This window comes from Eleutherodactylus coqui, chromosome 7, assembly GCF_035609145.1.
Source record: "Eleutherodactylus coqui strain aEleCoq1 chromosome 7, aEleCoq1.hap1, whole genome shotgun sequence".
NCBI classification, from domain to species: domain Eukaryota; kingdom Metazoa; phylum Chordata; class Amphibia; order Anura; family Eleutherodactylidae; genus Eleutherodactylus; species Eleutherodactylus coqui.
In genome coordinates this window covers 63335127-63360492 of record NC_089843.1, presented here as the reverse complement: position 1 = coordinate 63360492, position 25366 = coordinate 63335127, and the positions used below count along the sequence as shown (strand labels likewise).

The 25366-nt window shown below is 44.7% G+C and overlaps 1 protein-coding gene across 4 annotated transcripts in view; it reads left to right on the top strand.

Moving 5' to 3' along the window:
• ATP8A1 (ATPase phospholipid transporting 8A1) overlaps positions 1-25366 on the top strand; it is a 197879-nt gene that overhangs the window by 19157 nt on the left and 153356 nt on the right. For 3 of the 4 annotated variants that reach the window (XM_066573135.1, XM_066573136.1, XM_066573134.1), the window contains exons 3-5: positions 9039-9153; positions 11839-11938; positions 25161-25259. In XM_066573135.1, coding sequence (XP_066429232.1) covers positions 9039-9153; positions 11839-11938; positions 25161-25259 — 314 coding nt within the window. Of the gene's footprint in view, positions 1-9038; positions 9154-11838; positions 11939-25160; positions 25260-25366 lie in introns of those variants that run through there. The other variant, XM_066573137.1, reaches the window with a different exon arrangement.

Sequence of the window (25366 nt, the reverse complement as noted above, 5' to 3'; positions counted from 1 at the left end):
GCAGTAAAATGGCACTGCAATATGCCAACCTTTTTATGGCAAAACTGGAGAGTGACTTTCTGGCCTCTTGCCCCAGCAAACCATTGGCCTACTTCCGCTACATTGATGACATCATAATCATCTGGACCAACACCGAACAAGAATTAATAAAATTCCATGAAAGATTCAATGCATTCCACCCCACCATAAACCTGACATTAAGCTACTCGCATACAGAAATCAACTTTTTGGACACCACCATAAAGATTTCAAATAACTCAATACAGACATCCCTGTACCGAAAACCGATTGATCGGCCCACATACCTCAGATGGGACAGTTTCCATCCTAAACACATCAAAAAGTCCATTGTCTACAGCGAGTCCATCAGATACAACTGGATCTGCTCCAACCCAACAGACAGAGAGGAACATTTGTACCATCTTAAAAGAACATTTATAAATCAGGGCTACCATCCCACCTCAATTGATGACCAAATCACCAGAGCCACCAGGATACCCAGAAGTCAACTACTCCAATACAAGGAGAAGGAAAGAAACAATCGTGTGCCTCTACAATCCGCAACTAGAGATACTAAGGAAAACCGCAAGAAAACTCCACCATACCCTGCACAAGGATGACCGTCTGAAAACCATATTCCCGGACCCTCCGCTTCTGTGTTACAGGCAACCTCCTAACTTGAGGAACTTTATAATCAGGAGTGCATTACCCTCTGACACACAAAAAGGAACTTATCCCTGTAATGTAAGGAGCTGTAAGACCTGCTCACATGTACTGACTGCGGACAGGATACGGATCCCCAACACACAGCAGGACTATAAGATCCAGGGGACATTCACATGTTCCTCGTCCAATGTTGTGTACCTGATCATGTGCAGTAAATGTCCTGTTGGGGGTCTTTATGTTGGAGAAACAGGACAGAAACTGAAAGCCAGGATGAGATCTCATCGCCACACGATTGAACACAGAAGAAGAGAATTACCTGTGGCCGAACACTTCTCTAACCATGGACATGACATAGGAGATATGAGAGTTTTGATATTGAAGGGTGGTTTCAAGTCACAAAACCACAGAAGAATTTGGGAATATAAATTGATAACAACCTTTGACACGCTGAATACTGGGTTAAATTATTCCCCAGGATTTATGCGTGAATGGGAAGTGTGAGACCTTTATTATACAGATAAGACCCCCATCAACAGTAATTCAGGGACCATAAACTTTCACTCCCTTATCAGTATTTAGCTAAAATGTTTGTGTATCTCTTATAACAATTCGAGCCTGTTGACCTTTTTCCCCCCCTCCAACAGTAATTTAGGGACCATAAAACTTTCACTCCGCTATCAGTGCCTAGACAAAAAAAGTTTGTTTTCTGGTTTGCAGAATTCCTTTTAAGTGCGAACCAATCACATCCATATCTGTGCCTTGTCATAAGTATGTATGTTATAAGTGTGTATAAATATGCATGCCTCTTCAGATCCAATCCATTTAAGCCGGAAGAAGTACCCTGCGTTGGTTCGCAAGCTCGCTATTATTACATCATGTATTTTTGTTAGCCATTAAAAGGTATCATATCTACAAGATTACGTCGTTTCTCTTGCTGAGAACAATCACATTTTGAGAAGAGGCTGCAATGCTCACCTGAGGGCCGAAGCCTCTTTAATCGGCTTGTTGGCAGGAACCTGAGTGATGGGCCCCCGCTGATCAACTATTTATGCCCTATCCGGAGTGATTAGTCAGCAATTGTTTTTGTCCTGGAAAACCGCTTTAATAAAACAGCAGTAAAACCTATTGCTCAATATGGCCATAAACTCAGATTGGTCAAACCAAGTCCAAATGTGTCTATTTTGACGGTTTCCCTTCCCTCATGTTGGTGTACCTTTTTGGAATAGGATGCAGCCTACTATGGTTTGCTTTTTTTTTTTGTGCCGTGAAAAACCTATACTGAATGTATATTTTTTTTCTTACTAGTTAATGGGGAAACTTAAGGAAGTATTTACATTTTTGTACTCTAATACCTTTAAAAAATAAAAATAAAAAAAAAACTTTGAAAAATGTTTTGTTTTTTTTTTTTAGGTAAAAATTTTAATTATCTTTTTGCATATACACTTTTTTCCGTACATTTAACACACATACTAAATGTGCATTAGGAATGTTATGTGACCAGCCCTTTCCATCGACATGCTGCTCTTTTTTGACTGCAAGAATAGCGCAGTACCCATTTGAAAATGACTCTGGTATAGCAGTAATAGAAATAAATTGGGAATGGGGAAACAGAGCAATAGAAATAAATTGGGAATGGGGAAACAGGAGCTGGTGTGCTGAGTCTTGCACCTCCAGACTCGGCGCACCAGCTCCTTGGAGTCTATAATTTAGTTTATGGGATTTAGGAGCTGACCAATTCCCACGAGTAACAGCTGAGAGGGTTTTCTGAAACCAGAACCGCAGGAGTTTGCTGGTTTCAGGCATCAGTTCTTCCAAATCAACCTCCTGTTGCTGTTGGTTCACCATGCAGAGGTGCGGCAACTTGACCACATGGACAAAAGTGGTGGTGGTAGCACAAGGGACCAGCAGTGAGTGACCTATGGAACTGTTTTTATGGAACTGTACTGCTTATCCCATGACAGGTTGATTTTTTTTTTTTTTTTTTTTTTTTTTTAAAGAACAGCATCATAGTACAAAATAAGGTAAATAGCTACACTTCAAAATCTGATGGCCAAAGAAGTTTATTGAACATGCCAAACTGTGAAGGTGTTAACATTTATTGGGTATAAGGTAAGGTGCGGGGAGCACCATGGGTCCCACACTTTGATGAATTTTGGTGGGCAAGCCCTAGTCTTAAAAATTATGATTTGGAGATAAAACTTACAGACCTGACAAGCCGGATGAGCTTTTACAGTTGACTTTGCACTGTTTGCAGGGGCTTGAATTAAAAATAGGAAATCCTTTGTCCACAATGGCTTCTGTTGCTTTTGAAGTCCAATACTAGTTAGCTGTGGAGTGGGTGGTTGACACACTGCTGTGGAGATGAAAATACAGCAGAGGAATTGGTGAGGACCCAGCTGTAAAGTCATGCCGCCCGGTTCCCTTGTCGGAGGACATGGCAGATCTGCTTTAACAGGAAGTATTTCACAAAGAGGCCTGATGTCGAAAATTAAAGGGCAACTCAGGCAGAAACACCTCTTTACATCCCTGTGCCTCTCACCTGATTGCCTTTACACTCTGGAGGTCTCCTCTGTGTATTGCGCCACTTCCATGCAGGGCAGCCCCCTGTAAGAGGGGTGTGGTGTTTTTTTAAAAAATTTTTTTTAATTTTTATTTCACTATCACATCTATCCCATGATGCATCAGCACAGCATTAGCTGAGGATATAACATTCCTGCTTGTGTGTAACAGTTTAATTATCATTACCTTCTCTAGTCTCCTAGAAGCTACAAACCGTAAGTATACAGTCAGAAGGATGAGCTCTGATGTCCTCTACTACAACTGTGTGACAGGAGCTGTGTGATCATCAGGAACTGGGATAGGACTGTCTTTCCCCACCTCTAGGCAGTTTCCATGGTAGGGATCATGTTATGGCATCACACGCACTGAACAATTGACTAGTTTCATATAAATGTATAAACCAAAGGAGATCTAAGCTGGTCAGAACTGAGATCACATGACCATCTGAGGAGAAAGAGGCCAGGAGTTTCAGGAAGGACGGGCTGACTAGCATAGATAGAGAGAGAATTTTTTATTACACACCCTGGGGGCATACCTACATAATGGATGAATAAACAAAAATCATGGGAGTGGCCCTTTATTTTAGTTATGTTTTTTGTAAAATTGCGTCTAAAGAGAATTTTTTTTTTTTTTTTTTGGCTTGCTGCATTTTCTTCAACCTTTGACTCCCTATCTGCCACTTTTTTTTTTATTACAGATGCCCCTGTTGATTTCAATAGGCCAAGCTCAAGGCAGTAAAACTGTCAAAAAACTGATAGCTGTTTTTGTATGGTAACGTAATGGCCACCGAATTTGGCTAAGCAATCAAACATGACACCTCTGCATTCATTTACAGTGATGGGGTGAGGCAACAAAGTGTGAACGGGGTTTAGACCATCCAGTAGTAATGGAAATGTGTGACAGATGGAATAGTAGTTGTGGCAGGATGCCAGTCATGTCAACAAATGATGTTTTATAGTGACCTCCAGGTTAATGGTGCGGTTACGTGTTTTATGGCAGGAAGGTGTGTAATCGCGCTGTTAGTGATAAGTAAGGTGTGTTAATGATTCTATGTCAAGTTAAAGGGCCGCTGTCATCAGGTTCAGGCTACCCGAACCACCAGTATGACCCCGGGACGGGGATGTCTGTTGCCCCCGTGAGTGATATTAAGTGATGCAGAGTTTCAGAATAAAAGCACATTGAAGTTTGACTTGGAGCTTCGCTCTTCACAAACGGGGTGCGGAGCTGTCAGTCCGCATACAGCGGGCGGGGAGAGGTCCGCCCCCGTGACTCAGACCTCAAAGTGCATTAGTTCTGAAAGGTTGCAGTGTTCTAGAATACAGCGCTCACATGGACAATAACTTCTCCGTCTCATGCTGAGCCCATATCGCTCTGGTAAAACTGCAATGTGCGGTGCAATCTGAGAAAATCATATCGCATCACTAAACATGCAATTTTCATATGTGTGTTTTTCAACAAGAAAGCTTTAAAAACGCATTGCACTTGCATGACATTCACATGTACTTGTGAGTATTACCCCCGCCATCGTTGGAGACGGCCAAGACATCGAGCTTCCTACCTTGCAGAAAAATTGCACATGTAAACGGACCCATTGAAAACAACAGGTTTTATTTCAGTGCGGGTTTTGCGCAAGAAACTCACCTGTGTCCTGCACCCTCATGTCCACGGGGAAAAAAACAATTAAAATCCGCAGCGGATCACCCGCACGTGGATCCGCGCCCTATAGGGATGCATTGACCACCCGCCGGTGGATAAATACCTAGAGATGGTCAATAAAAGTGAATTAAAAAATTTCTGGAGCATGGAAAAAAAAATGAACATGATTAGAGATGAGCGGGCGTACTCGGAAAAACACTACTCGCTCGAGTAATTTGCTTTATCCGAGTATCGCTGTGCTCGGGTCTGAAGATTCGGGTGCCGGCACGGAGCGGGGAGCTACAGGGGAGAGCGGGGAGGAACGGAGGGGAGATCTTTCTCTCCCTCTCTCCCGCCCGCTCTCCCCTGCTCCCCGCTGCGACTCACCTGTCAGCCGCAGCGGCCCCCGAATCTTTAGCCCCGAGCACAGCGATACTCGGATAAAGCCAATTACTCGAGCGAGTAGTGCTTTTCCGAGTACGCTCGCTCATCTCTAGACATGATCCATTTAGGTGCGGGTCTCCCGCGGGCCTCTATTGAAGCCTATGGAAGCCATCCGGATCTGCAGGAGACTCGTGCCTGAATTAAACTCACCTGCTCTGGGCGATGCAGATCTTCCTTCCTTCGCGGCAGGATCTTCTTTCTTCGGCCCGGCGGATGTAAACGGAGCATGCGCGCGGCATGCAGCCGGTGTGCCGAGCACATCCGCTGGGCCGAAGAAAGAAGATCCGGCCGCGAAGAAGGGAAGACCTGCACGGTCCGCAGCAGGTGAGCTTATTCTTATTTTAATGCCTCATGTCCACGGGGCAGGAGGGACCCGCTACGGATTCTCCATGGAGAATCCGTAGCGGGCCTCATTTTTCCCGTGGACATGAGACCTAAGGAACTGTTTTTGTTGCCCATGGCAGCCAATCACAGTACAGCTTTCATTTTACCACAGCCGTTTGAGAAATGAATGCTGAGCTCTGATTGGTTGCTGTGGGCAGCACAGGGTTTTTCTCTTACTGAGATGCTAGAGAAAAAATTTGGATATGCTGCACAGCCTTCTGGAAAAAATCTCAAGAGGCGGGAGCTGTGGACGTAAACTACTTTTAGTGTTAGCATGTCTGGTAGTTTCACTAAGAGGAGTTTGGCCACAGTTCCTGCCTCTTGAGCTTCTTTCCAGAAAGTTGTGCCACATATCTGTAGTTTTCTCTTCCTCCTCTGCCTATCACTGTGTTTAGGTGCATAAGAAAAGCAATATGTAGGGAACACGCACAGTAGATTTACGTGTCCGAAACTGCATATGCCCGTGTGAGTGAGCCCGAAAATGAGGCAAAAAAACCTTAAAGGGATATTTTGGTTGTAACAAGTTATCCTCTATTTATGGGAGAGAAGATAACTAATTGGTGGGGGTCTGATCACTGGGATTGCCACAAATGGGGGTTCAGTGATGGGGGGGTTAAGTCGGTCCCTGAAAGGGACGGCATAGAGGTTGCACCACTGCATCACCACTTCATTCATTTTAACGAACGCACCAGAGATTGTCGAATTCGGCAATCTCTAGCGCTGTCATTGAAAAGGCTGCTTGGTGTATACTCCTACACAGAGTAGATACAAAGTGCCAGACCTTCTGATACATGTAGTCCACCATGCAAACTAGCAACCTATTAATGACGCCATAATAGTTCGGCAGGTTGCTCTGCACCTCAAAAAGTGAACCACATTGGTACTGCCACCCTGGGCTTCCCCTGACGTTTAGAAGCCGCACTCGGGTGAATAATACATAATAGATGCAAAGTATTACTTGCATTTTGCCCAAAAACCCTAGCTCACAAGCCCATTTGGCAGTTTAGCCGCCTGCATGTTGAGGGGATGCAGCTATCTGCCCTCTTGTATCAGTAAGGATCTGGCCGTTCTCAGCGGTTTTGTGACATCTGCTCCATTCATTTGACGACCAGTTAGTCCCCAATTTTTGGGGTTCAGTGTTGGGTTCCAGCAGTTGGACCCCCACTGATCAACTGTGAATTTAGCCAATAGGCGTAATCTGCAGTTTATCTGTGACAATAAACAGGCTTTATTCTTTTTGCAGATGGCTTTTTTTTTGTCTTTTACATTGCGTATAGGTGGCGGGCATCCAATGGGGTCCGTTCTGTACTGTTTGTTCCGTCCGGAGACAGAATCGTCCGGCCATGGGGATTCCCCTTTCCTACTTGCCGAATGGTGCCGGACAGTGGAACCCCGGGTGTAGGTGTGAAACCAACCAAAGCTATTAATGACCTATCGGCAGGATATGTGATCATTATTTGATCGGCGTGGGTTCGCCACTCAGGATCCACGCCGATCAACTGATTAAAGTGGTCGTGGCGCTGTGGTGCAGCCATTAGAAATCTATTTGGAAACTGGTGCTGTTTTTGGCCTTATTGTTGGTATGTGGCTTTAACCTTTTGTACGATATCGGGATTCCTCATGCGTATCTTTGTGCAGCGCTGCGTATTATGTATACCGTATACAAATAAGTAATGTCTTGCCAGCTGGGTGAAGTCTTCTTTCGTCTCTGCTACCTGTGTTTTATGAAGCCTTCACTTCCGCAGGTGATTTTTTTTTGGAGAAGTTCATGCTTGGTGCTTTTGTGTTCAGACAGAGCAATGGCGTGGGTTGTCGGCGCGGCATGAACGGCTGTTTGCTTTTCAGCCATCGTCCTTGTTTCGTAATGCAAACACAAGCTGTGTGCCTGCGGATCAAAGCACATAAAGGCAAACAAATGGAGACGATTTAAAACACATTTAAAGGTAACATTCCCAGATTGTATGCATATCCTTAATCGGCCAGCAAATACCTAGTAAACCTGCATGATTGGCTGTAGCATAAAGATAACCGCATAGAACTTGCACTAAACTGATGTTGTATGTTGACTGCTCAACTAGTCTGTATGGAAACTTGTCATTACATGATGGGCAGTTTGGGGTGCCTATCAAAGCCAATTGAGGCATAGCAAATAGTTTGTAGATCTTTGGTATAAGAAAAATTTGGCTTGCTTTTTTTCAAAAACGGTACCACACGCGGGTGGAGCTGCAGACGTCATGAAGCACTCAATAGATGCGGTTTTATTTATCAATGGGCAGGGAGAAAGCCGGACTGCAGGCAGAGCAGGAACGCCCATCAGACGGTAGACCTCTAATTTGCATATAGCTCGTCCCACAAATACTGGGCTATATCTGGAGAGTGGGGGCACAGTGGAAAATAAAGGTATCAATACATTCTTTACGTGATTGGACACCTGCCAGTGTATTCATTTGGTAGCTCAAAAAGTTCTGACAGTCTGCCTGTTCACGGGTGGGGCGGAATATCGCTAGCGATATTCCGCCGCGGGGGAGAACTGACAGGTCTCCGCGATGAGCCTATCTGATAGATAGGCTCACCGTGGAGAATTGCAGCATGCCGCGATTTGAATCCAGTGAGTAGAGAATTGCTATGATTTTCCGCTCGTGGACGTCAGACTGCACTTTCCATACCATCCATTTATGGATGGAGCACAGCTACCAAACTCGGAGTATGCTCTGTGGAATGTGCTCCAGTGATGATGAACAGCTAGAGCATGAGTTCCAGAGATGCTCCTGGCAATGAACAGGCAGAGCATGTTTTCTATAATTAGAGCATGCTCTGAGTGCAAGGATGAATACACCTCCCAGAAATAAAAGGGTATCGCTCACCTGTCTTTTTTTTTTTTTGTGGATTCAGAAATACACTTAAGCATTATACTCCGGTGTGCTGTTCCAAGTCTCTTCTGTACATGGATGGTTTGAGTAGTGGTTCACTCATGTTATATACAATTATATACTGTGTATAGTACAGGGCTTTACATACTGGTAACTTTTTTTCTTCTGTTTCTGATGCTGCTGTATACTAAGTCTCCATACATATTCACATCAACAGATATAGTAGAGCTGAGTTTGTCATTTGTTGCAACCCATGGGAATATACTGAAGTTTTGTATAGGATATACAGCTAATCCTATCTTTTACTTTAGGGTAACAGATTCTTGGGAAAGTGTGATATATGGTTTATTTTGCTGCGATTGGGAACATCTTGCCAATTATTATGTTCCGTAAAAAATGAAATAATGTAGGTAGGCCGAGACACTTTGTGTTGACTGTGAAAGACACACTAACGATGTCACTTTTTTCCCTTCTCTCTAGGCTATGAAAAGACAGACGACGTTTCTGAAAAGACCTCGCTCGCTGATCAAGACGAAACCAGAACTATTTTTATCAACCAGCCTCAGCTTATAAAGTTCTGCAACAACCGTGTCAGGTAAAGAGCTGTGCGCCTCATTACAAGACCTGCTTGCGGGCACTGGGGGCTCATCTGTCTTGGGGCTTGCTCACATGGGCAAGCGCAATAATGGTCCGAGACGTGGCGCAATATTGTGATTGCCAATGTGCATTTTTCACTTCGCATTGAAGTGCTTCTAATTAAACATATCGCATCAGTTTTGTGAAACTACAGTTCTGTGATAGGATCACAAGTGTTTCCCAACGACTTCGATGGGAAGCATCGCACTCGCATACGGTGGCTTTAAAGGTCCTGTTGAGAACAATGGGCGAGGCTTTCCAAGCGAGCTCCCAAATAATAGAACATGCTGCGAGGAAAAAAAAAATCACTCCTTTGAATGAATCCATTCAAAAGAATAGATTTTGCATTTGTGCGCATTGTACAAAAAACTCGCGCAAGAATATTGCTCGTGCGAATAAGCCCTTAAGCTTGTGTCTCAAGTACCTCAACTTTCTCGGGGGAGTTCTTGCTGGAAGGACTAGGTCTGCAGTCCCTGGGTGGATTCAGGAACATTCCCATTCACTACAATGAAAATGGTAAGAGGACACCATAGTATCTTGGGATGTTGCAGAACGTCTCAGTGAGCAGCAGCTTGTACGTGGGATGAAATATGTCTCCATCTACCTCAGACTACTGTAGATGAGCTGTAGTCACAGATCACCGCTCTGCCCTGATGGAGCGCAACTAAAAAGCAGTCAAGTGGCAAATGCGGAGGAAAATACCGTAAATGGTAGGTGATCGTCCCCTATAGATACTGGCTTGTATTTCTTTTTGTGCCACTGATTGAACAGTCACTCTAAGGCTGGGTTCACACAGGGCGGATTTGCCGTGTGGAATTTCGCCGCGGCAAATCCGCCCGCGGCCGCTAATCTCGGGATTAGCCAGCCATGTGGACGAGATTTCTGAGAAATCTCGTCCACACAGGACGGCCAATCCGCTGCGGTAAGTCCGGCTGAAACCGCGGCCGCCGCAGTTTCAAAAGATGCAGCATGTCTGTTTTACTTTTCTTTTTTGTTTATTTTCATCGCGGCTGCGCTCTCCTCTATGGAGCGATGGCCGCAACAGAAAAGCGAGCGGTCGGGCCGCTTCAAAGCCGCCACGGCTTAAACCGCGGCGGTTCTCCCGGCGGAAATCTCACGGTTTTTGCTGCGGCCAAACCGCGAGATTTCCGACGGGAATACGCCATGTGTGAACCCAGCCTAACTAATGTTTCATGTAAGATTGATTTTTCTTCGTTCCTCTATTGGATAATGGGTTTGCCATATTCACTTAGAAAATCGGCTTATAATTTTTGTACCAAATGTTAGGTAATTTCTAGATGAGTTTTTACTAAATATTTTACTAACATTTCACAGCATGGCCACTTATGTTAAAGAAAAGAAGCAACATGCAGTAGTTGGCTTTCATTCCGCACCCATTTGTGGGGAAAAGTAAAGTTGACCATAGAACTAAAATAATGATCCATAATGCGGCCGATCGATCATCTGTGGAATCATTTGCACCAAAGATCCCACCAGCTATTGGAACTATTATCTGGTCAATTGGGCAGTCAGTTTTAAAAAAAGAAAAATGGCCCCCTGGGGCTTACAAAAGAAGGGAGATGATCTGTCGCATACGCCAATCGTTTCCATGCACACAAAATTGTACAGCTTGGCCAGTCACATTTGCATTAGACAGTCTGCCACCAACCATCGCATTAATTTTTCAAATGATGGCCGCTTGAAATGGTCAGAATCCTAATCTGATATCCTTGTTGGATTTGTACAGAATTAAAATGACTACGTATGCTAGAGTAGAGTACAGTAGGGGTGTATACACCTGCATTGGCGCCATGTACATAAATTAAGAAAAGGGGCTTGACTTCATCATCCAGTGATCGCAGCCAGTGTCTGCCCTAGGATAGATAGCATCCGGTGTGGAATGCTTTTTGGCATGCACCCCATCATAAGAAGAGCACTTATGCTGGGGGTCATGCCAAGAAACAGAAGATATATTCTAAATTACTGCTTGTGTGGAAACAAACAAGATGGCAGCATACCAGAACCAGGCTCAGTGCATAGGTGCAGCACCAGAACCAAGCCATTTTGTTGCAAGGGTACTGATTGGCTGACAGTGGTGCCCTGGAGCATCCAAGGAAAGGAGACGGAGCCTGCAGTAGGAAGATTCGTGGAGCTCTGTAAAAGACGCTGCCATATAGAGGAAGATGATCATCTGGCCGGGTGCACCTTAAGAGGTGGGCGATTATCCCCAGTCTACATCCACCAGGTTCCTGGTGGCCAACACCCTATCAACCAACACAAATAACACATGGCTAAGACAAGCCATGGTCGCAGCACAGATCTACTGATGTTTCCATGCAGTGCAGACCAAGACCACGTCTGTGCTGTGGAAAGAAGTAGAATTGGATGATGAATTAGGTGTCAGAATTGGCATTTATAATACATCCACATTGATTTTTTTTTTTCCCCCTTTTTCCACCCATGAGTTGCATGGCTTCTGTGTTACATGGGTTAGTCTTTGTAGACAGGTTGATAAATCATGTTCTAGAATCGTAGTGTTTTCCGAGCCTTGAACCAGTGTGCGCCCTGTGAAATGCCATCAATAACGGGAAGATAAAATATCTGCATTGACGCTGAAATTCTGCTGTTTTCTTCTGTTTTCCAGCACTGCAAAATACAATGCCTTTACATTTCTACCAAGATTTCTCTACTCTCAGTTCAGAAGAGCTGCCAACTCGTTTTTCCTGTTCATTGCCTTGCTCCAGGTAAACTGCCTAATGTTGGCCATCAGCTAAACGCATCGTACTGTACATGGATTTAATGTACTGTAGAGTTAAAAACGAAAGGGCCTAAAGAGATGTAATTTGGCTGAATCCATGAATTTTGGTGGAATTGGCCAACTATCTAATGTGTATGGTGGCCTCCAGCTTTTAGATTTTAATCCTTTATTCCTCATGGGAGATAAGACGCGGCCAGAGGAATTTAGTAATGGAATGATACTACTATCTGGTCACTGTGGCGTTATCCACCCACTGAAGTTATTATAATTTGGGGTAGTGCTATTCTAGGTATACCCATTCGTGTACGGCTTATCGTGCCCTGTATTTATCAGTAGAGCACATGAGTTTTGGGAAGCACACCACTGAACACCAGGACCCGGCTGTGTACTAGGTAGCAATGTCTTGTATAACCTCAGCATAGGTCACCTATAGCTGATCAACGGGGGGTTTCCGCTCCGGATCCCTATGATCGGCTGATCCTACTGTCAGTTCAGCGGGGCTGGAAGTTGTCGTGTAGTGGATATACACAATATCTAGACTTCAGTGACCTCCACCTTTTGGCTGATCATTTACTTCCTTATATGTTTGTTCAAAGTTTACAGTCTTCGGATTCACATCACAAACAAGTAAAGTCTTATGCAGAGGGGGAAGAAAAACTTTTATCTGCATCACACAATTTACATTCATCACATCACCGAACATGGGTCGAGTCTGCCCGCCGGCCCTTATCATTACTTGCTTGTTTCCCATTCTTTAGTTTCTCCGCTTAACTTGGATCTATGCCCAACTCTCCGTAACTTGTTCAATTTTACTCTGTCTGCTAGTTTATCTACCCTGGGACCGCTGGATGCAGTAGTACTAATGCTTTTCCCAGCAAGTTCCTCTTTTTAAACTCTCCCTGTTAAGCCCCTCCTTTCTTCCCCGCAGACCACAATATACATTAACTCTATAACACAGAATGGAAGAGACAGGAGTATTGGGGAGAACGGGGTTAATTTACACTCATAACAGTTCTGTTAGTAATTCCCAGTAATGCACTTGGTATACATTACAAAAATGTCATTTAACTGTACTAAACTGTTATACAGTTAAACTGTTATACTAAACGCTGGTGTCTTTGGCATGCGTGGGTACCGGTGCCATTTCAGCCCCCCCCCCCCCCCGCCCCTCTCTTCCCCTGATTGACATTCAGGGAAATTCTAACGTCTCATATGTAACTACTATGTTGTAAATTTACTGTCACAGTTGTGACCACCTAACATTGTATGTGATTGCAATTGGACTTGAGACTTGGCAAACATAGATGTATTTTCTGGTGGGCGTGGGCATGGTCATGGCTGGAAGTGCAATAGATGGCTTCACTCCCATTGTGTTGAATGGGAGAGATGCCACCTATCACACTTGCAGCTTGGGCAGCAATGAGGATCTGGAGGTTAATAGGAAGCATTACTTCCATTGATTTCATTTGGAATGAAGCATCTATTACACTTTCAACCCTGACCACTGATGACTACATCTGGTCCCTCTACACAATCGGCAGACTGAACAATCACCTGATCGGCAGGGATCTAGAGGATACATCACACATAGGAAGAGCTCAGGAATGCCCCTTTAACTTGTGACACTAAGTAGGCCTTTAAGCCCTTCAGAGCGGAGCTTATTTTGGCCTTAAGAACAGTAGAAGTTCTTCAGTTTTGGCATCGGCGCTTTCTGAGAAGCATGACCCTTTTCATTGTCATCTTGACATAACTGTATGAGAGGTTGTTATATGGGATGACTTTTTTTTTCCCTTGTGCATATAATTTATTGATCAACTCTTAACTTCTTCTGAGGCCACAGGGGTAAAACCATAGCAATTCCACAGTTTATTTTTATTGTGCCATTCAGCCTCAGGAATAATGTAATTTTTTTTCTTTATGTATGACAAGCCATATTTTTTTAGGAAACCCCTTTGGGTACATGATGAGTATTTAACTTTTACCGTGTTTCCCCGAAAATAGGACCTTGTGTTACAAACATTTTTGCCCCAAAAGAGGCACTAGGTCTTATTTTCAGCGGAGGTCTTATACTTAGCAGGCTCGGTCCAGATCCCTCCCGCTGCTCTCCACAGCTCCGACGTGGTCCTCGTCCACTCGTAGAACCACTTCCTTGTTGTAGTTTTCATAAAACCCGCCTCCAGGAAGTGATTGCTGTAATTGGCAGAGCAGCGGTCGAAGAACCAATCAATGCAGCGTTGGACCAATATTGGTCAAAATATCAACTAATACTTTGCATTTGTTTGCAAACGTAGTTGGGCAATGAGATGCTGGGGGAGCCCAGGGTGTACCAGGGTATACCCGCCTTATCTAATAGTATGGATGAATCTAATGGCGCTGTAAGCCTGCATGGGGCACCACATGTACTTGTGGCAATGGCACCCTATACAATCTTTAACTGTGTTCAAGTAGAATACGAAGCATCTGTCCCTCCGAAGCGTTGTGGGAGAGAGCGGTTGTTCATCAGTATTTTGCCCGTTGCCTCCCCCATGCTTCTGAGAACTGGTCATTGTACCTGCCCTTATCAGTAAGTACGGCCATTTTTTTTTTTTTTTTGTGGATTTGATCCCTTTTATCAATAACTTGTGAGACATGAGGACCTTTTTTGATGTTTCGTTGTGAGCTTAGCTTAACAGACTTCTAGCTGTGGCAGACATTGAGATCTTTGTTAGCCCACCTGGCTGTCATGCCTACTCAGTGAGTGCCCAACAGTCGCATTCACAGGGTGTTGATGGGTAATGGGGAGCCATATTCCTCCTCCTAATGGGCCTGGATGCCGCAGTGACGACCATGACCTTCGGATTAAAAGGACAGTATCTAATTAATTGGTGTGTGGTACAGTCCGCTCCCACATTGTGTGGCCTCTGTGCATTCACTGAGCGCATTGTCAAAATGGGCATTGTTACATCGACATGTGGGTGGGGGCTAATGGAGGGTATTCAGACAAGAATCCTGAGACTTAATTAAGCGGTCTAGGTCTCTTACACAGGGTGGCCACATTATGATTTGCATTATGAAATCCGTAGCGGGCGTCCATAGTATCCTTTAGAAAAGTGATTTCCACCACACACACACACACAAACCGCAATTGGAAAAATCGCAGCATGTGCACTTTTGCGTGGATTCTGTGCGTCTGCTCTGTAGCCCTTCCACAATTGACATTACGGGAAGGTCATGGATTCCGCGTCCCCGCTAAGCAATGATGCAGAAAAAGCAGGATTTAAAAAAAATAAAATAAAATAAAATTTAAGTTTTGTTCTGCGCATATCCGACGGCGAGCCATGCGGACCATCTGCAGCACAGACTGACTCCTCCTTTTAGCTTCCGCGAGAGCAGGGGAGAAGGCGGCCGGCAGCACACTGACGTTACAGTGTGCACCCAGGATCAGCACTGCTAGCAGCGCTGAGTAGAGGAGCAGCGGCGCTTCCTCGAGGAGGAGGAGGAGGGTAAGTATATGAGTCTCAGGGGGGCGCTATTACTACTGGGGCTAATATAGGAGATACGATTAGTAATAGTGTCCCCTGTATTGGCCCCAGTAGTAATAGCATTACTACTGGGCCACCGTGGGATGTCACGATTACCGCTGGGGTATGTTTACACGTGGCGGAAATGCTACAGAATGTCCTCAGCAGAAATTTCCATGGCAAATTCCGCATCCAAGAAGCATTCAAAATCTGTACCCAGTCTATTTTGAAATTTGCCTGTCCTTTTTATAAAACGACTGAGGTTAAAAAAAAATAAAAAAAAAATAAATAAAAATAAATCATACGTCGTGATAAGCCCCGCCCCCTGACGTATTGGCACTTTGCGATAAATAAGTGGCTTATGGGTTGCAGTTTGGGCACTCGGTCTATAAAAGGTTCGCCATCACCGTTATATAGTATGGCATACCAGCCGTGCGGATGAATGTCGGAGCATGTAACGCTCGGGTGAGCCGCTGCGCTGGAGTCTCTATTATTACACAGTGGCTCTCGGTGCCAATAAATTATAATCCATCCAAAGACATATAATGCCAAGCTTGCAGCGCCCGGCCATGATCTCCTTGGCATACGGCAGCTCCACTATTTATTTTTTTTATCCTGTTGCATGAATAGGTTGTCTGTTTTAGGAAACTCACTAACCTAACAGGTTTTTACCTGCGCACTCACCTTTTAACCCCTTAATTACCAGACATTTTTTGCCTTTTTTTCATTCTTTTCCCATTTCCGCATTCCAAGAGCTAGAACTTTTATTCTCCCATTGACTGAGCCGACCAGGACTTTTTTTTTTTTTTTTTTCCCAGGGTGAGCTGTAGCTTTGATGATACCATTATGGGGTACATAGAACTTTTTAAAAATTTTATTGTATTGTTTGCGATGCAAGGGTGAGTGAAAACGCAGAATTATGAAACGAATAATTTTCAATGGTTTCCTTCACATTTGCGGTGTCTTCACTCATGCGATTTAGCAATTTTAAAAAATCGCGGCGTGTCCTTATTTTCCTGCGTTTTTCTTATTTTATTTATTTTATCTCTCATGTTTCCTTATGGAGCCGCCTTTCTATTGCATCCCAAAGCACAAACTTGCAGTTTGTAGGCGATGCGGTTTTAACATTAGAAATTCCTATTGACTTTCACGCAAAAAAAAAAAGCAAGTGGCAGCGGTTTTTTTGCGTAATAAAGCAGCACCGACTCTCAAAAATCACGGTAAAAAAAGTTGCGTTTTTTTTTTTGCCGTAATATTGTGATCACCAGTGTGAAGGAGCCCTAATGCTTAAGTCGTCTTTCAATTTTTTTCTTCCCTTTTTGAACTTGCAATCATCTGATTGCTATACAATATACTGCAGTACATCAGTATTGTAGTCTATAGTACTTTTACCCAGAGCCTATTAACCCCTGCCACATCCATAGCAGGTCTGGAAGCCTTCACAAGGCCCCAGGCTGCCATGACAACCCATCAGCACCCCACGATCACATTGAAGGGGGCCCATGGGCTCCTCCCTTCCTAGCTAGCTGCTTGAACGCTGTGGTCAGCATTGGCGGTGGCCTATAAGCGCTTAAACAGCTGTAATGTTCCTGGGTCTGACCTCGGTAGTTGTGGGTGACTGATAGAAAGAGCAGGTGGGAGAAGTCATCCGAGTATTGTGTGTATGGGGGGCCTCCCTGTTCTCCCTCGACAAATATACACTAATGAATTAAATGCGGTAAATCTGATTACTGTTGGTCTTACGCTGACTGTAAACATTGTAGCCGGCTTTGCATATTTGCCATGAGCTGTAATTTATATACTGATACTAAGAGGGGGCCGTTTTGTCCTCTTGTCTCTTTCCATAGACGTAGGCCGCTTGCACACGACCAGGTCAGATTCCACATGCGGGATCCTGCAGCCCGACCGGTGACCCCGCGTACCTGTCCGGATTCTTCTTTATGCCGTACTGCCGATGTGCCAGCGCCTATGTACAGTACAAATCATGCCTCGATGACTCCGATCCCGCGGCGTTTTTGCAATGATGACTGCGGAAGGGCCGCGGATCAGGCGGCTTCCATTGACTTCAACGCTATGGACTGTATTTGCAGCAGAATTCGGAGGCAGATGCCCTTCCGGATTACGCAATGCAAATAGTCGCTGGTTGATGATCATCTGATGTAAATTTGTAATGTCTCAATGACTAGCCAAGAACTAGGTGTGCGCTTGTTTGGTACGCGCCTTTTTTGAACCTTCTGACCTCTCATGTAACGCTCATTAGTTCCTGAAAACATAAGTGATCATATATTGAACAGTCTCTGCTGCTCTTCAAAACACTCATGGCTACAATGTCTGGCTGGTTTTGGCCTTCAAGGATATACTTAAAGGCCAAAACCAGTAAGAGACCATAGCAAACCAGTTAGAAACAGCAATGAGAGTTGACTTGAAGACCACTCGCACGTGTTTTGCGTTCAATGGGCTTGTCAACTAATGGGTTGGGAGAGGTTCAAATTTAAAATCCGCCCGTCAAAGAACCATATGCCCCCTAATTATAGTCAACGAGCAATATATCAGCCTGTGTAAATGCTCCCAGCAATAAGTTCAGCAATTGTGAAATTGAACAAGTGAATAGTCACTTTGTGTAAATGCGCACAAGCAGCAGTCATTCGAATGCTTTAGCGGTGGTATCGACCATTCAGACAGTGGTTGTCCCATGTTAAGCCATCCTATGCCTTACTGTTATAGTAGTATTCTGTTGTTAAGTTGAAACAAGCAACAATGCACTTCAGGTCTGGGTCTACACAACCTGCTTAAAGTTTACCTACCTCACACAGTAGTCGGAATTGAGATCCCCTTAGTAGGGTAATGGAGAACTACCCTACTAGGGGGATTCCCCACACTCTCCCCTCAATCCCAGTTGTCAGAAAAGCCCCTCCCTGCCCCTGTAAGCACAGGGCATCCTTCACTATTGTGTGGTAGTCGTAACGGGCCAATCCTGAGCCTTACTCCTATACTGTAGTGGCCGCATTCGGCTCCATAGACTTGGCACATGGTGGAATCATTCTCCTGAGCCCTGTCACCTTCTGTGCCCTCACACATCCGCTGGTCAGAACCTCCCAGGTGGCAGCAATTCATCAATGCAACCATCCAGCTTCTTGCATTTCAATAATGCATTCATCTCAGACTCTGATGCAATCAAAGAGATTTTGCCATGTTTCCATAGAGGCGTCTAGTGGTCAACAAACTCTACACAAGCGGAAGAAGAGGTCACTACACACAAGGAGCCTCTGAGAGACTTTTATAGGCCAAGAGGGGACCCACTTCTTGGGCCTCAGGTGTCAAGATCGTTCATCGAATCACCCCACAACTCTAATTATTTGCATATTTGCCTGAGGCTAGTATTATGCGTCTGAGGCTGCATTCCCACGAACGTATATCGGCTCGGTTTTCATGCCGAGCCGATATACGTTGTCCTCGTGTGCGGGGGGGGGGGGAGAGGATGGAAGAGCCAGGAGCAGGAACTGAGCTCCCGCCCCCTCTCTGCCTCCTCTCCGCCCCTCTGCACTATTTGGAATGGGGAGAGGCAGGACTGGGGTGGGGCTAATTCTCAGAACTTGGCCCCGCCCCTGTCCCGGCTCTCCCCATTGCAAATAGTGCAGAGGGGCGGAGAGGAGGCATAGAGGGCGGGAGCTCAGTTTCTGCTCCTCGCTCTTCCATCCTCCCCCTTCCTGCACACGAGGTCAACGTATATCGGCTCGGCGTGAAAACCGAGCCGATATACGTTTGTGGGAATGCAGCCTGAGCGCGATATCGGGTCGTAAAACTCTGTGTGATATCCCTGCGGATGCGAGGCGTTTATGTCAAAAACACATCCTATCACGTCGGTACACTTGTGAACCCGCTTCTGTTAAAAACCTTGCATCGCTCTCGCGTGCAACTCGTATGCCGTGCAATGTGTTTTCTGACCCCATTGAAAACAATGAGCGAGGCATTCCAAGGGAACGCCCAAAGATAGGGCATACCGCGATTCTTTTCCTGCACAGTGCTCATGTATATGACTCCATTCAAAAGAACGGGGTTCATATTTGCATCTCGCATCGCAGAAATCTTGTGTGACTTTTACAGCTGTATGAAAGCGGCGTGTGATGTAAGTGGATGCTGAGCTTTGCAGCAAAATGACAATTCTAAGTGCTTTTTTTTTTTTTTTTTTTTGACAGGGTGTATATATATAGGGGGGGATAGCCAGTGCGCCCCATTAATTAACCTAGTAGACATGGTCATCCCAAAGTTTTAGATTTGGTTATGTTAAGCACCGGTATGGTAGGATGCGTTAAGCCTTCCACTGAAAATCTATGAAGGGTATACAACTCTAGACAACATTTTAGCCTGTATCTGTGCCTCATCCACCAGTAACTATGGGGAGTTACTTCACCATCCTGCCCCATCTTATATCCGGCGTGAAGATCCGACAACTGTAGCACCCAGTAGGAGATGGCAAGCAAAGTGACACTTTTAGGCTAAGTTCACATCTGCGTTGGAGGCTCATATCTGGCCGAAATTGCACAGCATGCTGTTCTATTTAGTCTGGGAAAATTTCCATCTGCTTGCCGGAAGCCTAATGGACCCCATTATTCTCACCGGGGGTCTGTTCGATGCTCTCTGTATGCAGCACTTTCTTTTTTTCCGCGCGGCTCCGTGGATGGAGCTGAAGAATGGAAACCAATGATTGCAGTTTGTATCTAGCTTAAAATGTGGCAGCTATAGTCCTAAAATGAGCAATTGGTCCCCTTATTTTGGGATTTTTAATTAATCTGATACTTGAGGTTTTATCACCAAAAACATTGCCTGTTCAAAGAATAGGTGATGCAGTGTTTCCCCCGAAAAGACCCTCTTATATAATTTTTTGCCCCAAAAGACACACTAGGTCTTATTTTGGGGGGGGAGGGTGTCTATGTCCCTCCTGCTGCTCTCCAGAGCTCTGGCGTGGTTCCTGCAGTCCCCGGCCACCCACAGAAGATCACCTTCTGGTTATGGGATTCATAAATCCTGCCTCCAGGAAGTGATAGTTCTGATTAGTTCTTGATTGTTGCTCAGCCACCCAATGCTGCACTCGATGGAGCAATGTGATGGCTGTGATTGGTTCTTCAACCACTGCTCAGCCAATTAATGCAGCACTCTATGAACCAATCACAGCCATTGCATTGTGGAGGCAGGATTTATGAATTGTCTGAGCCATGGCATTACCGAGCTTGCATGTTTTATGTAATGCAGTTAGGGCTTTTTTTCAGGGTAGGTCATATTCTTAGGGAAGCAGGGTAAATGTTCGCTCTTGGGGTGTGACCACTGGGACCCCCACTAATCACAAGAACGGCACACCCCTGAGTACCCCAGAAGAAGGGAGCAGTGATTGTTTCGTTCACTGTTTTATGAAGGCTCCTAAGCGATTAACTCCTATCCTAGGAGTAAATGGAGGAGTGGATAGGTGATAAATGCTTTGGGTGGGATAGACCCTGTTATACGTTGATTGCCCAACACAACACCATGGTACTACTTGCACTGCCTGTACCACATGCCCCCTTTGCAGAGATGCGGTTTCATATCCTGCTCTGATGAGAACCTCTTCATATGGAAGTAGAAACAAGTCTCTCTAATTTGAGCTTCTATCTGTGCTATAAACCAGGATACAAAGGGGGAAAATCAAATTATTTGGACTCTGGACAGTGCTGTTCTTGATATTAGGGGGAAATGAGCTGTAGATTATTTAATGAGCTATCGCTACTGTTATCTGACAGCTGCCGTTTATTTAGCCATATGGTGATCTTCATACATATTGGCATGTATTGGGCAGTCGGCCGGGCTTTGCCAGAGACACTGTGGGGATAGTATTGCTGTGAGCTGTCCGGTTTCTAAACTTCCTTTCTACAATAGACTATAAAGCACCTTTACTTTTGATGTAATTACAAGTGACTCACTTTTTGCACTTTTGAAATAGAATTACTTAATCATTCTGTAAATAGCTGCGGATGGGATGCCGTATTATGTCTGGTTAATGGACATTGAGGTCCCTGATGGTTTGTGTGTACAAACCGTGCTCTACTGAATGTACGCTGAAGAATAATATGGTAGAACCTGCCACCGTAGTATTCTGATCCAATGCGAACCGTTTACGAAGGTCCAGTTTATGCTGTAACTCGGCCCATCCCCTATTAATAAGGAGTCATACGTTCTTACTGTGCATATCACAGTAAATCGGTTTACCCCAGCCAGGGGTAAATGGCTCCACAGATGCTGTCTGAAGAGAAGTCCCCTCTGAAGTAACTTGGGCTGCGTTCACACTTGTGTTAGGGCTCAGTTCAGGGTTCTGTCCCTTGACTCTCTGTTTTTGGAGGAGAGAAACTGAAATAAAACTGGTCCGTTTTTTTGTTTTGTTTGTTGTTTTTTTTGTGTCCCCCCCCCCCCCCCCCCCCCCCCATTGATTTCAATGAGGTTTTAAAAAACTGTAAAGCAAACAAAGGCTTCAATTTGCTTCTGTATCGTCAGGTTTGTGTGTGGCCGTGACCCTGCGTTCAGTCACGTAATGTACTGAGTATGACCGTGTACTCATGCATGTGGTCATGCGCAGTGCAGCTTTTTTTTTTTTTCCTGCGCCGTCACTAAACAATGCAGCGGGTACCTGCTGCCCATTGGCAATGTAAGTGGGCTACGGATATGTCAATCACCATAAAGCACAATGGGCTCTATGTTCGCAGATTTCACAGTAAACTAGAACATGCTACGCTCTATTTAACACGAGCGAATTACGCAATTATGACCCAATGATGTGAGTGGAACTGCATAATCCAATGCATTTGATTGATCCGTGTATTACCGCAGATCAACCGCTCGCAGACTCCACAATTACTGTCCGGTTGTAGAAGACTGGCCTTAGTCTTGCAGGAACTTCAGTTAATATAAATGGCTAAATCTGCTAACTGAAATATACAGTCCCTGTCCCCTGAACAAATTCATTACCGCGGTACCATTGGGGATGTCGTCAAAATAGTTAGTCTTATTGGTGAAGAGCCTGGGTGATGGTACTCCCGATTGCACTACACCGAAATTTGAATGTCCGCATACTGGCTGGCGGTCTATCTGTTCACTCTAGTGGTCTCTTGTCTGTTGAAGGCTCAGTGTTTGGGGTCTGTAATTACAGTTGATGTTTTCTTAGATCTCCCTCTGGCACTCGCATTGTTACAGCTGAGTAGCATCACTCAAGCAGTCGGTGGTGTGTGTCTGTTTTTTTGTTTTTTTTTTAAATCCTCAAGTACAGGAGAACTCTGCTCCCTAGTAGTACTGGGGCTGCTAATTTCCCACAAGGCTCTCTGCAAAAATCTTTTCCACCTGGCTGCAGAATGCACAGGTCCTTCTGCAGGTTAGCTTTGTTACAGCTCTCAGTAGCAGACTCTCTGAAACTGCTGTCATACCAGAGCCTGCCCTTTATACCTAGCCCATCAGCAGGCTACCCAGGGCTTGTTAGTCCACAGCAGCAAAGTTGGAGTGTAAAAACAGTGAGGTGACCTCTCAAGGTTCTGGTAGGAACATAAAGTACAGTCCTAATATTCATAGATTTACACGTGGGCATGTAACCACTGATGTGCACCTTGTGATTTGGCATGTCTGCGCGAGGTGCTCAATGGCCACAGTACAGATTTCTGTACATATTTGACATCCAAACCAGCCTGTATGTATAAACAATTACAACTCCATCCTCCTGACTTCCCAACATTTGTGATATGCACCCTGTGCAGAATATTTTTTTTTTTTTGGCACTCCTGCTACCCTTGTTCATAAGAAAAATAAAAAAACCTATACTGCACTGTATTCTGCTTGTGCAAAAAGCAGTAAGCTAGCAGTATACCAGAGCAGCTCGTTGAATAAATATAGTACTAGAACCAAGCTCCATACATAATTACAATACCAGAACCAAATTTGTAACCTTACTGGCCACCAGCTTGTAAGGGGACACTAGGCAGATGTAAGCGGGGGGTGATCGACACTCCACCCTCTTAGATCCGACTGGCGAGATGACTACCCTCCTCTCCAGGACAGGGTCTTGTGGAGTTACATGAATCATCCTCTGATAATCAAAGACTCTACTGTCTGCCCATTGGCGCACCTTCAACACAATCGTAGTTCTGCTACTATCTGTTATGAGCTTGGTCCTGGTGCTGTATTTGTACTGAGCTTACTTTACAGGCTGTATCTGTGTAATAAGCTTGGTTCTGGTGCTGTATTTATGAGCTTAGTTTTGGTACAGCATGCACTAAGCTGTCCCGAAGTCCGTATGCTGTGATCTTGCTGCTTTCTGCACAAGCATAACGCGTACAGATTGCCTATCAGTACAAGAAATATTATTTTGTTTTTTTCCCTCATGTCAGAGGCGCCCCTACTAAAAAATAATTTAAAAAATGCCCTGCATGGGGCACCATCTAAGCCAAGGGTGGTTTCACAGGGGCGAGAAAATTTTCCTTTTTTTTTCTTTTTTCACCTGATGCGAAAATCGGTAAAAAAGCAGATTATGAAACAAATGATTTTCAAATGTTTCCTTCCCATCACAAATGTTTTCACTAATGCGATGCAGAGAGGAAAAATCGTGGCATGCCCTATTTTTCAAAAAAAAAAAAAAAAGCATTGCTGACGCCCAAAAAATGCAGGTACTAAGACGCGATTTTCTTGCGGCAAAATCTCAATCGCCCGAGTGAAACTAGCCTAAAGCTGACACGGAGTGTAGAACCGCATGCTTGGCTTTTTCAGTACACCCAACTGCCACTTCCAAACTGCTGTGCCCTCTCGGCCATGATTGGCTGACATGGAAATACTTTTAACCCTTTCCAATCCAATTTGTATCCTGGTTTTCTTAGAGGGCTTACTCTTTTTTGCTGTTATACAACGGCGCTATCTGCTGGCTAAAGCCAGTACTGCATGAGGTGACACGTTGGATAGGCTCCGACAGCAGAGAGGCTGGCAATATACAGTAAGAGAACCCCGACGGACGTCTTCCAACATCAGAGCTGTACAGACTTAAATCATAATGTCTTTAGAGGTCAGACAGTGGATTGGAAAGGGTTAATGTCTTAGAGATTGGAAGTTCAGCAGTGCCATTTCTTGCTTTCATCTCCTAAATAGGTCTGTGTCCACGGCAGATCCTCTCTACCAGGTAAAGTAAGGTCCACATGCCCTGCGCTGTGTAGCCTTTTCTTCAGTTTGTCCTGGCAGCACACGCTCACAGCATAGTTTAGACATTTTCTATTCCAATCGGCAGGTTCCTGCTGCTTTAAGAGATGACATTTTACCTGATTGCACAGTCCATTTAAAATGCAATTACAGGATCTGCAGCCGCGGGAGCCGTAAATGCTTCCCTCAGTCTTAGGACTTGTGAATAAAATAGACATTAAACTTCCAGCTGCTTGCAAACAACCTGTCCTGCTGTTAGCGAATGGCTCACCTTGCCGGCTATGGTATGATTTGCATTGACAGAACAGACCTTTTGCCTGTCTCTAGATGCAAAACTCAATACTACTGGTTACAAAAAACAGTGTGGAAAAGTCAAAAGCCATCCTTAACTTTGGTCAAACTAGTAAAAGCTGTTGGTAGCTGGGTGATGGCTTGATGTAATGTACTGCAATGATTAAATAGGATCCCAATGGCTGGTATAGCACCGTAAACCACGTGTCCCTTTGTGTCTTCCAGCAAATCCCTGATGTGTCTCCAACTGGTCGGTATACAACTTTGGTTCCACTGCTCTTCATCTTGGCCGTGGCTGCTGTCAAGGAAATCATAGAAGATGTGGTAAGGATTTAATCTCTCTATTTTTGGCTAGAAATAGCATTTTTTTTTCTTGTGAGAATATACTTTGGCTCTTTTGCCATTTTCTGTGTGTTAAATTGGTTATCTGG